The 17,264-nt window shown below is 36.0% G+C and overlaps 1 protein-coding gene across 3 annotated transcripts in view; it reads left to right on the top strand.

The window, feature by feature from the left end:
- The first annotated feature begins 10,297 nt into the window (after positions 1–10,297).
- The window catches only part of FGF7 (fibroblast growth factor 7), a 30,323-nt gene continuing 23,356 nt past the window's right edge, over positions 10,298–17,264 (top strand). The window contains exons 1-2 of one of the 3 annotated variants that reach the window (XM_026856117.1): positions 10,298–10,510; positions 11,402–11,596. In XM_026856117.1, coding sequence (XP_026711918.1) covers positions 10,471–10,510; positions 11,402–11,596 — 235 coding nt within the window. In that variant the 5' untranslated portion in view covers positions 10,298–10,470. Of the gene's footprint in view, positions 10,511–11,012; positions 11,597–17,264 lie in introns of all 3 variants that reach the window. The other 2 variants (XM_026856116.1, XM_026856115.1) reach the window with 2 other exon arrangements.

Genomic DNA, 17,264 nt, shown 5'->3' with positions numbered 1-17,264 from the left:
GCACCAACCATGATGACCACTGTCCCAGCCACATCAGGTCATTTTGCTGCAGCTGAGAGTCACTTCCAGAAGGAAAAGCATAGGCCACACCTGCAAAACTTGGCTTGAAACAGCACACCATATAAAAACAGAAGAGAGAACTTACTTCTAGTTTTCATCAACACTTTTGGGTATCACTATCTTATTTTTTGTGTGACCAAAGCTTTGTCACTGTGTGCTACGGTAACGACTCCATGACTAGAATCCTTCACTGCAGATTACCAAAGCCAAAATACACCAAGTATTAAATATACAAAAGTTAGATATGAAAGATTCCCTGCAGTACAGCCTAATACACGTTTGATTTGCCAAATGATATTATTTCTCTTAGATATGGTTTGAAAACACAGACAGAAGAGGAGAGGATTTATATGAGAAATTCACTGATCTCTCCCTGCACCTTCTTAAAATGACCCAAGGATACTGGAGTTTACCTCCGGGGGTCTCCTATTTTCTAGCTCCTATCTCTTCTAACGCACTGCATACATTAAGATCTCATTACTTTCCTCTGTTCCTCACATCTCTCCTCCTCTTTCTGGGAGCTGCCCCCCTTTTTCTTTTTTCAATTATTTCTTCTCTTCCACTGTTTTTAATGCTCCTCTTTTCCCTCTTCCCATAGCTAGTTCTCCATTCTCTTCCACATGCCAACACCTGCTTGTACATTCACAGGTCCCTTGGGATACTTGAGGACATCCATCACTGCCCTCATGCAAAAGTTTACTGAGCTTGCACACTCAGACAGTAACCTGCATGAGAAGCAGTATTTGTGGATGTTGAAAGACTGGTATTGGATCAGAGTTCCATTCTTTGAGACACACTATGTGGTACTGGTGCCTATAACCATTACAGAGATGGTTAGAAGAATATTTAAGGAAAATTGTTTGCCCCTTGCATTGAAGAAAAAGGCAGAAGTACCTTGACTTGACATTGCAAACACCCCTCTGGAGGCATAAGAAACAATATTTCCACAGAGCAAAGAATTTTTAATGGAATGAATGGCAGCTTTGGGGGTTTTTGTAAGTTTTGTGATCCTACACCTCCTCCTCCTCACATGACAAACTGTGTAAATCAACAGTTATAGCTATCAACTACAGCAACATCAAAAGAAAATCAAGATTGCAAAGTCAAGCACTCTGAATTCAGGAAATACCAGAATTAACACTGTTCATGTAAAATTCAACTTTGTGTGTACAAAGGTGATCTTTCTTTGCATTGTCACTTTTTTTTTTTTTTTCTCTCTCCACAGCTGTACAAGTAGAGACTCCTATAAAAGATACCTTCATATTGCTGTTGAATTAATGGCTATCAAAATCATGTTGGTATTGGGGATTACTAAAAAACCTCACAATCCTCACAGAGGAACCTAATAACGGTAGCAAGCCCCCAGATTTTAGGGTACTTTAGGAAAGCTGTCTTTTCTTCCACAAGCTTCTCGATCAAGAAAAGATACAAGAAGTTTTAGTCACCAGCAGGAACCATTAGGAAGGGCACAGCCCATTTACTCAAGCAGAGAAACTAATCCGTAACTCAAGATTATAGAATACATGTTAAATTTGATAAACTATTCACCAGAGACTTTTTAGAGACCAAGAATTCATACCAGGCACTGCCAACGTATTGTTCCTGTCTAACAATGCTATGCAACAAAAAAATAAACAATGGCATGATCTTCAGAGAGGAATTTTATTAAAGTGTGGTTAAGTAGCAAAAAACTGCTTGTCAAAATTCTTTTAAAAAGGCTTTTCAGTAACTTTCTTAAATATTTATATGTTCTTATTCTGTGGTTTTCAGTCAACTGGATTAAAATAAAACCAAACTTTTTCAGTTGACTGCCATGTCAAGGGACTGCCATTTTCTGTACCTCAGCATGATGTAGTTCAGCATAGGAACTTCGGCACTGAAGCCCATACACCTACTCACTGTGGAAAAAAAAGCTTTCACAAAACCTTTTTTTTTCTGGGAGAAAAAGGGGTTGGGGTGTTGGTGTTGGTTTTGTTATTGTTTTTAATATTCTAAAAGTATCTGGAAAAATCAACCTCGTGTATGTATATTTATGGAATTGATATGAAAAGCAATTTTCACGGTATTGGTTATTTATGATTTGTTTTACGAACTATTTGTGGTCAATAGCCTCCAAAATCACATTATTTCTGCTGCCTAAGTGAATAACTAGCATTCTTAGGAACAGTTACTCCTCAGACTTTTTTTTTTCCACACATATGCCACAGTTTTTCACCCGTGACGTACAGGGCAAGGCAATCTGCACCGTTTAAGTCCTTGAAGCCAAAGGGTTGTATTCACACAGTTTGCTGTCACAGTCAGGTCAAGAAGTTTACTACAGAAAAGCTCTCTGTTGCAGTAACACACTGTCAAGAACGGCTCAGCCAACAGAGATGCAAGAGCTACAAGCTGCATGGATGCTGCAGATGTACTCAACCCAATATCATAAACAGCTGATAAGGAGAAGTTACCACTACACTAGACAAACTCCTATCGGGGAATCAAGTTTTCCTCTCTCTTTTATAGGATTAAAAAGCTGTCTGTCTAGGGGAGAAAGTGATACACAGATCACTTAGTCCTAGCCTTTTCTCTCCTCTCTTTCTCTCGATCACCTCCTAAATGTTCTGCATTCCAGCTTCACATAACAGTAATATTTAGGTTTGGGTGGAGAGTATTTTAGTTGCAATGGACAGTCTTTGTCAAAAAGTGTGAAAAACTAGCAGCTGGAATTAATGTTAAAAGGGTAGAAATTATTTTAGTAATGTGATAGTTACGATAAGCAAAATATGGCAGGAGTAAAGAGGCAGATCAGAACAACATCAATTCTGATTAAGATCTGTTTCAAAGCCTGACCTTCATCAGTTGCTGACAAAATTCAATCCTTGCTGATACCACAAGACAGGCAAATAGCCATCCAACAGAGCAACAGCTGCAGCGGGAGACATTTGAACTCTTGCAAGTACAGCTGTTCACAAATAGAAGGGATCACTCCTTCAATCTACAGAACTACATGCACAGAGGAGCAGGATGGAGCTATTTACTTGCAATATAAACTATCCGATAATCCTGAGCCTAGGCATCTTTAAATTACAGTCAGTTTGAAATCGAGCGTCCCATCTTGCCTAACTCTCTTGCGGGAGCTCTGAAAGAAACTGCAGTTTTGACACAGTCTCAATTTGCTCTGCTACTCTGAATGCAAAGGTATTTTGACACTTTCTTCTTTTTATAGTTAGAAAAACTGGCCCACGCTAGATGCCTCAGAAACAATGCTGACGTGCTTGTTCTAACCCTGCACTTGATATGGTGAATTGCACCCAGATCCCGAGCACTCTACATCCTTTCACACCCTTACTAGATGATCAAATGACTATTCTGGCCTGAATTTACATAGATTTAGTAGATATCATGGACTTCATTATCAGTAAGTGAGGGAATGGAAAAAGTGAGGAAATCTGGTGGAGCTCACTATGTAAACCAATTACAGAGATTCTCTAGTAAAGACACCCTTTTATTAGATTCCCTCAGTTTAGCAAATGCTTATCTACCATTCAGACAGTAAACAGCTGGAAAACCTTACATTTTTGTGACTAAGTGTTGTCCCTGTCTCTGACAGGTGGGTAATAAATAATGCAATCATTACAGAGAATTGCTCCTCTGAATCTATTGGTGAATTCTTAACTCTCTGCCAACAGCACAGCTTTGCATGGGAACAGGGCACTTTTCCCCTACATTATTTTGGTTTTAGAACACGTGTCGTAATAATTAGCTGAAGGTTAGGAAAGGTCTTACTCCAGCTGTTTCCTAAAAATCAAATATTAAATACACAGTAGTAATCCGGTGGCATTTTTGCCATATACAATCTCATGTTTTGTTATTTTTGCATTTGTTTGTACTGATTATATCAACCTGCTTTATTGCCTACTTTGTATAGAAAAGAGCAGGCCACTGAAAAAAATGTCTAGTCAAATCTCAAGACGTAAGACTTTGCAAAACACCATGGAATCATAGCATCATGAAGAAGGAATCCACGTTAAACCTCAGGTGAAATCCTGGACTTGCTGAAGTATATGGAGATGCCAAGAGCTTACTTTGGTAACATTGATTTGGTTGTGTCTGTATGTACTACGATACAAACTTTAATTTTTATCATCATTCTTTTCTTCCCAAGTTCCCTCCCTGATATAATGCACAAGATAGGTAACTAGAATTTTATGCCTTTTGAGCATTTTACTTCACAGCTTTAATAATGTTTCATTGTAGAGTGTGAGCCCAGGTTTTTAAAATTCCATCACAGAAGCATTTTTACACCTACAGAATGCAATAAGGGCAGTACATATTGGATCTATCACGACTATTTAATTGGAGAAACTCAGAGCAATAGAAGGTGGCTGCAAGCACACAGAGGCACCTAATATTTCGGGCCATGCCAAAAGATTTACAATGTAGGCCTGTGGGCAGCTGAAGAAATTGCTTCTCTGTAAAACTTCATTTCACTTTAGGATTTTAGACACATTCTTGTTTTATTTTCCTTGTCTCCTGATGCACAACCTCCATACTTAGGTCCCTGTTCCTTCCTCCAATTTCCCCTTCCCCTTCTGAATTTTCTCTCTTCCTCTGCACACTCCTGGGAGTGCCCAATCCCAATCTCCTTATTAAACGCTACTGCTGCTCTCCCACCCAAACATTTTTTCCCAAATTTCGAGCAATCACTTACTCTTCTTTTTGCACAGCCAGCTCCCTGTCAGATGGATTATAGACCGCCTTACACATATAGGTGCAAGGTTACCTACTACTAACTGATATTGCAACTCCTTTCATTATTACATATACCTATGTAAGATGTTAAGTCATGTGCCATTATACTTGCTGTACATTTTTACTAATTCTTTTAACAGTCTCTTCTTTCTGGCTTTAACTGGTAGCACCTTTACATCAGAAAATGCAGTGCTTAGTGCACTGCCATCTAACTAGATGCAAACAGGTAGTTACTGGAAGTCTACTAATAATTGCAGCTCTATTGTAGTTTAATCAAGGAGTGCAACTTGTGATGCAAATCAAAGAGAGGACCATATCATTTGCACTAGTTCTTTTCCATGACTAAATTTTGATTAGACATATAAAGAAATATTTAAATAAAAGGATAATTTTCCATTCTTAATCAACCTTTGTTGAGGTATATAGATACTAATAGCAGATCAATGAAGCCACAGATTCAAAACTATTTAAAAAAAAAAAAAAAAAAAAAGGGTGAAAACTGTCCTCCAAAATCTGCCTTCAGGTGGGCTCCAATTAGAAGCTACTAAAATTGTTTTCTACGATTAAAAAGGCAGCAGATAGACAGGGTGATAATGGATATATATTATCATGGCAACAAAACTTTAGTCTTGCTTTAGATGTTATTCATAAGTTATTTTTTATATGATCCATAAAACATTTAATCACCAAGTAAATTACAATAGTATGGACCTATGAGAAGGGTTAAAAATGGCTAGCTTGTTTGACCATTTAAAAAGAACAGAAAAAAAATACAGAATTTGCATAATCCAGTCTTGAATTATATGCAATATTCATACCTATGTATAGTTACAATCTGAGTTAACAGCTAAACGTGAACACCTTATTTTATATTTATTGCTATGAATGTAAAATTTAATGGTTACATGTAAATTCATAGGAACAACAGTTATCTACAAGTTTTTAAGAAGATAGTTCAGCAAAGTTCCACAAACCTAGGTCTTAAAGCTAATTCTTATCCAACCATCTGTGTATATAAAAAGATGCTACACTTTTATTAATATATTTTTTTAAAAATAATATATTGAAAATCAGGCAGAAGAAATCCCTACATGGTAAGTATTCTGGTAAAAGTAAAATTTGAATACAAACATATACCTGTTAATAAATAAGGTAAAGCAAAGGGTTCTCAGTATTTTGTCATATCAGTTCTATTTGTATCTCCACCAAAAATGTACGGTTGCAATTCAATTCTACAACATCTTAGGTCATGATAATCGCAGTCCTGATGTCAGCACAAGTAGGATTCCCTGAAGTTAAGGGTTATCAGACTATGAATAACAAGGAGACCTATCATAAGCATATACTGTGAAAACTCCGTTCAGAAAGGAAGGATTTATCTGACTGAAACTGCATTCTTTTTCTATTCAATCTCCTTCAGAAGTCAGTATCACGATACTCCATCGTCCAAGTGAAAAAAGCCTGGATAGCTTTACCTTCTAAATATTATTTAATAAATATAATAATATATAAATATAATATTTAATAGTTTATTACTGATTGAACTACGGTATTCCCAGCCTTTGTTTTCCCTAAAATAAGCTATAAAGAAAATATTTGCCATAGCTAATTAACAAAAAAGGAAGTTGTTTTACAGCTGTCAACTACTTGACAGCTTTTTTGGTGCGGTTTGTTTTTTTTTTTTTTTTAATTACTACAGCATCACATTCCAATTTTCCTGTAGGTTTAAATCAGCTCAATATGATCTGGATGAATAGAAGGAAACGGAGAAATTAATTATGTTTAAGGGATCTGCTTTGAAAATTGTGAGGAAAAATTTGTTGTTTTCTCTTCAATACGATTTTAATAGCCCATAGCAGTTACCAAAACCAAAAAGAAATTCTTATATTCAGGCAGAAAAAGGATTCATAATTATGGTTTTTAATCTTAAAATCACACTTGAGTTTACAACCTGAAAAGATATAAGTGCCGTATTCCTCATCTCTTTTGTTTTTACTCCCTCGTTAAAAGAGTTTGTTTTGCACGCATGTTGCAGTGTTTTTCAGATATCAGTGCTGATGGAAGATTTGCACAACCAGGAGCACTTTTCTTCTATCTTTTGCACGTAGAAAAAGTCAACCTTGATCTAATCCTGATTTCTGAAATTAGGGAACTAAGCATAAGGATTTAACCATGAGAACATTTAGCACCTTCACATCTGAGGAATTTTTTCCGTGGGACCTTCCAATCCCAGTTTAGCTGTTGCCGCAGGGCAACATCTTAGGTTTAAAGTCTGATACAGAGATTCTTATCTTCCTGTCTTAAATTCTGAAAGTTCTGGAAGATGTTCTAAAGCAAATTTGAAATGCATCGGGGAACAAGGAACAGCAGAATGATAGTTTCTTAGCAGGTATGTGTTGCCCTGAGGACAAGCTGGACAAAAAAATGGAAGTTTTTTATAAAAGTCACATTCATGACACAAAGCCAAACCTGGGTGGTACATATTACAACAAGCCAGCCTAGAGATGAGGAAAGCATGGATCCCTATAGTCATGTTTTCATCTAAAAGGACAAAAAGTAATTTCCTATGTGAAGGAAAAGGGAATAGACTTTATTAAGCTGCTTCTATTTGAACTGGAAGCCTACGCACAGCCTACATAATTGGAAGCAAAGTGCTCGCAATTCATTTCCACTTTTTTCTTTTCAGCATGTGCGCTGTAGCAATGCTGTGGAAAACGGTCTATGAACTAGGAAGCAGGAACCAGTGCATGGGTTAGCATAAAGAAGGCAGATTTAAATATTAAAGGATGGCTTGCAGCATGTGTATTTTGCACGGTTTCATGTGGTCCTGATACTTTAACACATTTCTTCAAATACAATCATGCCAAGGAAATGCAAAATCACTAGCATCTTTGGTGAACAATTTCTATATATCATTGAGGACTTGCTTGGGACTGGATTTGCAAAGCCCTGAGCGTGCATATTTGTAAGAAGGTAAGAGGAAGGTGATAAATCTTCCATAAAACTAAACCAGTTCAATTTGAGAGAGATATTAGTTATGCTTGGTTTAAACAGAAGAGGGTTGGATCATTCAAGGCACCAGAGATTTACGCAAAGAATCCTGATTCGCCTATGCGGATCAAGATGGCATCCTTTCATTTAAAAATATGCAGTTGTACAGCAAGACATAAAACTGGGATTAACTAAAACTGCAGCTAAAGCATTGTGGAAAAAACTTATTCTATAAATAGAAAATGTGAGGACATGAATGTTATCAGCAGTAATTAAAGATTAACTGCATTGTCCACTGTCTAAGCTAGTGCCTTATTTAAACTGCTTTGCATTTATTATAAATACAAAACTTCATAAAGATCTGAACTGAAGCACCACTTAAACACACTAACAGCAAGTGATTTATTTTTTCAGAGCCAAGAGAAATACATGCCTATGCCTGGACCACGAGCAGCTCCAGCTTTCTGGAACTGAAACCTCAGGTATGTATTATTTTTTTTCCTCATTTTTTTCCTGTCAGAAACAATAAGTTAGCAAGGAAAACGAAAAATTATAAGCAGTATGGATTTGAAAGTGAAAGTTGGTAATGCACATAAAAGAGCCAGAATATTTACAGAGGCATTTCTACTTGCGTCCTACTTTGCTGAGTAAAACACAGATTACCTTTTATCCTTGATTGCTTGCTTTATAATACACAACAGATAAGCCTTTTGAATACCACAAATTTTTTTCATTGCTATCATTCTGAATTCAGACTGTGGAATGGGTCAGAGAACATACTGATATAAATCCAGCAAATGTACTGGCAAAAACCTCAACTGGGATAAATCACTGGAGTCCCCACTTCTTGTCAGAATGGTGGTCATGGGTTGACAAGACATAAGCCAAACTAGAAATAGCTGTAATCACAGTTTACAAGGGTTAATTTAATGAAAGTCATGTCTTTGTGTATCTACTGCAGGCATCCAGCCTTTGAAAGCCCCGAGTGCCATACCTTTCATGTTGTAAAGGTGCATATACCGAGCCTCTCGCTGAACTGGGAAAGTGAGGCTGAGCCCCAGAATATGGGGAACAGCCCAGTATGCTGAAATGGAGATGACAAGAAAAGTTGATCGACTTTGGTGAAAATGGTTAAAAAATGAATGCAAAGCCAGTGACAAATGGGATTAATCCAAGTGTAGGGCTGAGAAGGAAGTTGAGGCTGTTGAGGAAGGAAATGACTCATTCTCTGTGTTTGTATGTAGGAAAGGCTGAGTAATACAAGGTTCCCTGCTGCCATACACCTTTAAGCTCATTTTGGATCACTCCAGTGAAAAACCCCAGTTTACTTATGTTCCCCTCACCACAAGGTGGCACATATGTACGCCCTATGATTTTGAACTTTCTCTACAGTTTACTTCATTTTTAAGAACTGTTACACTTTTCTACAGAAAGGAAGGAGTGGGATAAAAGCAGGGAATGATAAACTACATTGTATTATCAAGTATAGACAACTAAAGGTAAGTAAGCAAATCTTAATATGTGGATTCATTCCAAACTGTCCTTCTTACATTTCTTTACTAAAGGGTCGGAGGTTTATTCACATCAACAGTGTGGAAAATTAAACAGGATAAGCAGCTGTTGAAAGCTTAACATCAATATGTTTTACAAATACATTCACCAGAAACTCAGCAGAATTTAAGGGTGAAATGAAACATGGACTTTGGATAGCAGACTGTGCCAAAGATGGAAATAAACATACAGAAGCAGAAAACCAGGCATATCTGCCCAATTCTTTTGATTCTCTGTATTTTAAGCCTGCTGGTCACCTGTCTGTTGGTACAAAGTATAAGGTTTTACTTGCATCACGGCCACTTTTCATTCTCGTGTTGTGAGTTTCAAGAATTAATAACTCCGTATGCTAAGAAGGCTGTTCCCTAGTAGTAAATTTTCCTTTGTGCTGATAAAGATTGTGGTTGAATGTCAGACTTTGAAACATCCAAATATATCTTCTCATTTTCACCTAGTGGCTGATCAAATAAAAATCTCAGTGCAGTTGTTCCTCTTTTCAAGCCCATCATACAAAAATACACTGCATGATCTATAATGGCCACAGCACACCCTTCTCCACAGTACATAATGGACCCACATGTTTTATATATTCATCAGAAAGGCAGACTATGAATCCACCGAATTGCAGAAGAGATCTGAAAGCAAACTGAGATAAGCATGTGAGTACAAAAGAGAGGAGGAGGCATTTTTTAAGGGCAGAAAAATACTGACCTAAATCAAAACACAGAAACACTAGCTAGCATGCAAAACAATTCTGTCCACACATCACGGAGTATATGTTTTTAGAAAGTAGATTCTTGGAGATTTAAAGTATAAACTATGTACATAGCTCCCTCTGATGACCATTGGACACGATACAATGCAAGTCTCCTTTTATTTTTGTTCGTGCATTCAACTGACAGCTGACTGGTTAAATTCTAATTGCTTCCAAGTGAGGTCAGCAAAGGTATTTATCGAAAAGGACTGAACAACAGGCTCAACACACACATGCACGCGCACGCATAAGCACATACACACCATCTCTCCAGCGTGTTGATTTATGGAAACAATTATAATTCTGGTGGAGTCTTTCTGAGCTGAGAAAGTTTGTAGCTACAGTTGAGTGTCTCATGTTGCAAAAACCAGACAACAGAAATGGAGTACTTGAGTATCCAGCTCTTATCAACAGGAACAAGTAAGTTATCTGTCCTTTAGAAGAACATTCAACAGTTTCTAATAGCTAAATACTTTTATATTCATTTCTATATGCTAGAGGCTAAAAAAGCAATAAGAAAACGATTAATAAACTGAAAAGGGTAGGAATAAAAATACAGGGATAAGGCTATGAGGTCTGTTTTGAACTAGAGAAAAATTATCTGATAGATTGTGTTAATAGTGAATATATAGGTATGAAGTAATCAGCAGAATTTTACAATGCATGAGAAAATAGTTCGACTGAATCAATAGGGGATTTTTGGAAGGACTTAAAACTGAAGACAGAACTATGTTTATAATCAGTTTAAATGTCTGTTTATGTAAAAAGTTGCGAGAGATATCTGTTGTATATACATTTGCATATTTTTTTAAATCAGCTTAGTCTGCGATACATTTATGTATAGTGCTTTTCTGTAGCATAATGTATCATTGCACGTTTAACAATTGAGCATAAAGACTTATACCTGCACCTTTTCTCACAGATCTTTTACTTCCAGTGCAAGCAGCAAATTCAAGTAGTACAGAAGGTCACGACAACAAAGGTTTTTATAACTTGTGTCTTTAAAGGATATTCTGACTGAAGAGATATTAAGAAGCTCTTCTGTTTCGTCATTAACTATTAAGGAATAACGATCAGAATTCTAGAAGAGGGAACAATCTCATTTAAATGAATCTGTAACTCGTAAAGACAGAAGGCAGGTCGGTGACCTAAGAGCAACAGTCTACTTGAGATTTAATTTTCATTATGTTGTTCATGAACACCCAGAACACTGCACTATAATGCACAAATGGATACTGACATGGATCCTGCCAATTTTGCTCTACAGATCATACTTTTACATTATCTTTCTAATGGGCACTATATCTTTAGCTTGCAATGACATGACTCCAGAGCAAATGGCTACAAATGTGAACTGTTCCAGCCCTGAGCGACATACCAGAAGCTATGATTATATGGAAGGGGGGGATGTAAGAGTGAGAAGACTTTTCTGTCGAACTCAGTGGTATATGAGGATTGATAAGCGAGGCAAAGTAAAAGGGACAAGAGAAGCAAACAACAACTACAGTAAGTAATTTTGCTTTTCCTATTTTTAAGTTTTTAGAAATTTACACATCATTGTTTCCTATTCCTTGGTCTATCGTAATTTCGAAAGAATTTTGTATAGTGTACTGACCATTGTATAAGACAAGTTTTCCAATTAATCCTACAGCAGGACATTTGTTATTGATTTTGAAATGCGTCATTTTAAATACTACATTGTAGATCTGCTAATGTATTAGTTACAGCTGGTAACTATTAGCAAACAGAGAGCCTATTTTAACAAGTGAATTAAGGTTGTAAGTATGAAAATGTATGACCACAAACTCTGCTCATAAAATACTTATGAAACATTAAACCACATTTATATAGTCCACAAACTACCTCCAAGTTTGGTGTGTTTGAGTTAACAATTGAAACATATGCAATACTAGAAAGTTCAATGGAAAGAATTATGTAAACTCTCTTGCAAAATCTTTTAGATAGTTTGCCAAGCCAGGAACAAAATCTATTATAGTTTCTGCAGTTCATTATTACAATGATCATGATGCTGAAAAAATATTCTCTCCCCTTTCTTCCAAAAACATGACTCATCTAGAGAGAATGGACATATAATATTTTGCAAAGCTGTACCAAATACAGTTTAAGTGGAAAAAGAATTGTACTAATCTGTATTTTTCACACAAATACATATATATATGTCTTCCATTCACACTTGAAGGCATTAATTTTACAGTCACTATTTTTGCCATTCTGTCTTTCATGTTATTAAAAATATACTGTTTATTTAGAGAAACATGACATCCACTTGAAAAGACATTGCTAGATACAACAAGGAAATACAGAGGATTATATTGCATATTTCAAAACGAAGTTATAAGGAAAGGGGGCCAGAGATATGCTGGTCTAGTGTTTATAGTCAACTGAAAGGACAAATACATATCCAAGGATGCTACTAAATACAGTTTTAATGTATGTTGTACCTACTATTGTGATTTTTTTTATAACAGCAACAGCAAAATAAATCAATAAATCAAACTTCAAGAACTGTTAGTGTGATTCAGCTTTCAGCTAAACTGCTTATTTTCTATAAGAACAGCACTTTTGCATGCTAAGTGCCTGGATAGTGGGCTTCATATTTTATTTCTTTACTTCACGACTACATTAAGTGCTTGGCAACTTGCGTGGCTACAACTTCACTGACTAATGTTACTGTTTCTTTTAAAATTTGCTTCCATATGTCTCCTTTCTTCCTACACTATTACGTAGTGAATAACAATATTCCTCTGAAAGACGACACATGGCCAGCAGCCAGATAAATTATTTGGTCCATATTCAAGACGACTCCCATTGAGTTTCAGGAAGATATTACTACAATAGAGATCCATAGGGCTAGTTTTGAAGTGAAATGTTGCTCCCATAAGAATCACTAGAAAAAAAACAAACTGTTTCTGACTGTTGAAATAGTTTCTTCTAAGTTTTTGCAGATAAGTGAGTATTCACAGTACCCAGTCTGCTCTGTTTTATTTACAAACACTTTAAAGGGATTATGACAGCATATAGAGCTGAATAATTACATAAATTTGCCTTTTTTTTAGTTCCATGATGCTCAAGTAAAAACTTTGTTAGCAATTCAGCATTATTTCAAATTCAACTAAAGTTTCTCAATTCCCTGCAGGATGCCATGCTGCTGAAGCACACTAATGACACCCTGAAACATTCTGTAGTGAAACCATTAGAGAATATCAGATCATCCTGTGCTAAAGGCAATCCATTTTCTTGTAGTGTTCTGAACACTTTATGAATATTTAGTGATGGTAACTAAATATTAGAAACTACAGAAAGGCAGCCTTCAGTCATTAAACCCTTACATTTATATTGCAGTGAAAAAAATATTGAATTCTTTCTCTGGTAAATGCTGTGAGTATCAGAATTAAAAACAATCAATACTTGAATGGTTTAATCTGGTAACTGATGTGCGCTATGAACTGTCTCCACTACGTCTAACTAATGCATGTAGGAAGTCTCCCACCATCTTAAATTTAAGTCTCTTGCTGTAATTTATCTATTGTATATGAGGAAATAACATTGAAATGCTTCTGTTGCACAAGTAGAATAGAGAAATACAGACAAAGAGAACTGGGAAAATGTGAACGCTGATAACTTGGATTTTCTGAGAAACTAAAAAAAAAAAAAGTCAGCATTGTGAAAAACTTTGTTTTTGTGATAGCCTGTTATTGCAGATGTGTTTAATGGCTCTCTACTAAAATACCCATAAAGAGAACAATATGATACAAGGGGTAAAAAACAAAACAAGAAAAATCAAAAAGTAACCCCACCTGAACGAATACACTCTCCCTAAGCAAAATTTTTCACATTAGAAGGCTAAAAAAAAACAACCCACCTATTTTTATTCAGGATTTCTGAAAAGCACCCATTTAAAATCATACCCATTACAAAGATGTTATTAACCTTGGTGTTTAAATATTCTTGTTCTGTAATTTCCAGTTCTGAAAGTTACTAAATCAGACCTATTTCTTCAGGATGGAATCCCAGAACAGCTGCGGTCAAATTAATCAATGGGTACAAACAGTGTTGCTCCGAGAAGCATCACCTTATTTCATCCTAATTTTCCACTTACATAATAAATAAAAGGAATCCTCTTCCCTTTTGAATCACTAACATGTGCTACTAAAACGAAAACAAGAAAAAATTCGTGTTTTTAACTATCATAACTGAGCTTTGCAAAGGAAGCTGCATTGACAGTTTTGCAGACAGAGTCAACTACTTGTTTTCAGCCCATGAATTGTGAAGCATGAATAATGTGAAGAGCAGTTTTCACATTGAGAAATGTCTGTAGAATAACAACTTCATCATAACGTTGGCAAGTGCCAAAATTCACAGAGCTTCTCTCATCAGTTGAGACTATAAATGTAAGAATGCCAAGACGGTGAGGAATTAGCATCTTGGTATTTCAAACTTCTCTAGTATGTCAGAGAATAAAATTTATATACACATCCGACGGAACTAACAGAAAAATAAAGTATTAAAATTTACTAAGATTTTAATTCAAAAGCCACTGTATTAAATGTATGGGGATTGAAGTTCCATGACAAAATTAAATACTGAACCAAATCCTCACTCACCAATTGTAAATGATCTTTATTTATCATTTACTTGTTTCAAAAGGCATTAGAAGTTAACTGCTTAGTCCAAGAAATCTGTGTGTACTGTTTTAGTGAAAGCAAATTGTCGAATCCTGTTTACAACAGCGATGACCTTGTTGGGTACCCGAAGAATATTATTCCGTGCACATTTCAGAAAGCAGTAGAGCCTTCTGGTGGACATAAAGGTGATAACTCAAGAGCCAGCTAAGCATATCAGAGGACAGTGATCTCCACTAAGCAGAGGAAATCACTTTACACCTGACAGCTTTGCTTTCATTCTGAAAACTAGAAGGCAGGCTGAGAACTGAGAGTCACATACTGAAATCTAAAGCAAGAATTAGGAAGCAGCCAAGAGATGAGGTCACCCAGAAAAATCTGTCATTATTTATAAAAAAAATTTTCTCTTTGACAAACACTTATTATAGCTTGTCCAAGCCTAAACTATATGCTTTTTATTAAAAAATAAATTTTGTATCTTGTTTGTGTAAAATAATCTAAGTGGACACACTAAACAGACTTTTTGAATTCACAATTGTAAAAAGTGAGAGTGATCGAACAAATCTTGGAGATAATATGGCAATTTGTTAACTCTTCATCTTTGATAGAAAATAAATCTCTCCTTATTATCACTTACTCCTTTCATTTAAGTTTGTGTTTATGAATTTTGCAGATTTTATTTGATGTTATTCAGAAAAAACTGCAGCAAAAATCAGAGTTTATTTTGACTCTATCCAAGAGGATTTACAACTATGACTGGATGATGCTTTAGGACTTTCCACGCTCTGTTGCCTTTGGAATCTCATTTTAAAGACTTCAAAGGGTCTCTTAGTTACTAGAAAAGCCTTCCCGGAACCTGAATCTTAAGATGTCTGATCCTATCATATTCCATGTGTGCTCTAAACCCAGAAAGTGCCTATTTCCTCTTCTTTTCAGTGGATAAAACCAACCAAAATAAATAAATTTTAAATATATATATATATATTATATATATATATATATTAAAATGAAAAGGTAGTCTAGTGAGATTTTGGTACAAAATGGCTGAAATCTTGATTAAAATTTTTATCTTGGAAAACTATTTCTATTTTGATCAAAATCCAACAAGTCATAATTTTCAGTAATATTAAATGAACTCTAACTCAGTTTTGTTCAAACCTAAACCATAACTGAAGACAAAATACACTTTATATGCATCTTACTGGTTAAATAATGAAATTTGCTTAGAAATCAAAATTATTTCCAATAGCATTTTATATAGGCTTCTTTAGGGTAAAAAATATGTTGGACTATGTATGCTATGCCACTGTATAAACTTTATTTCTGGTGCTTAAATACATATTACATAGTACCTGAAAATCATATATTTCAAGGCAGGTATTGATGGATCAGGTTCAGTTAAGGGTTATGTGTGTTCCAATCAAACAGAACATTGAAACTGCATTCTTGATTTTTTAAGAGGTGGTTGGTTCAACCCATACACTGGCATCAGGTGAAGACAAACCTTCACTTTTGCTTCACATTAGTACTCTGTTACTCTTAAATTCTAACAGCAAGAGATTTAATTCGAATGGAAATATACGTGTGTCCTCTCAAAACTACAGTGCCAAGGATGACTTTCTCTCCTACAGCGATTAATCAGATCTAAATATAACAGATTTCCCCACTCCCTCTCTACCTCCTTGCCTAGCACTAGTTGGTGGTAGATTCCACCCCTCAAGTTTCAACCAGCAGAAGAGACTCTATGACCATAGCTTAGCTTAAACCTTACCACAGATCCCAGCTTCTCACCATCAACTCCTGATGAAGATGGGCTTTAGCAAAGATGCAGCTAACAGAAGCAGCTGAGTTATGCCTGTCTTACAGTTTCTATTTACTTTTTTGATAAGAGTACCCTTTGGGGTAGTGAGAAGAAAGGAAGGAGTAAAGTCTTGAACCACTGCAGCAAGATTCTTCAGATCTCCCGTATCAATGTCCAGATCAGTGCTCAACTGACAGTACGTTAGGGGTGCCACAAAACACAATTAAAACTATTCATCACTTCTGAATTTACCTCCTGAATCTTCATCACCTTGTCTATTCTGTGGTATTTACCAGTTTAAAAATACATGTAAAGTCAGAACACAGACAGTTTATACCCAGTTTCTTCTCACTCTGAACACAAAATGATCGCAATAAGCTCTGTGAGGGGAGAACCAAACCTCTGGGCTCAGGCACAGGCAGCAGATTCACAAGATTAACACCAACAGGGCTATGTCTGCCTGTGTGTGCTTCAAAACTCGGGTATGAGCAGTGAAAAACATCTAAGCTGAACCTATACACATCCTGCTTAAAACAGATTAATTCGACCTTGATACACCTTTGTAATTCAGCTGCAGCTTGGCAGTTTTTCTGAGTCTCTCAATATTGAGATTTATTGGAAATGAGAAAAGTTACATTTTTATGAAAACATCAACCCAGTTTAGCAGCCAACTGCAGAAGCAGTTACAGGATACACTTAAAAAGATAAATTGCAGCCCCTTCTCCCCCCC

The sequence above is a fragment of the Athene cunicularia genome (genome assembly GCF_003259725.1).
Source record: "Athene cunicularia isolate RWA chromosome 10 unlocalized genomic scaffold, athCun1 chr10_part1, whole genome shotgun sequence".
In the NCBI taxonomy this organism is placed as follows: domain Eukaryota; kingdom Metazoa; phylum Chordata; class Aves; order Strigiformes; family Strigidae; genus Athene; species Athene cunicularia.
The sequence above is the reverse complement of the archived record's forward strand: the minus strand, read 5'-3'. Positions and strand labels throughout refer to the sequence as shown.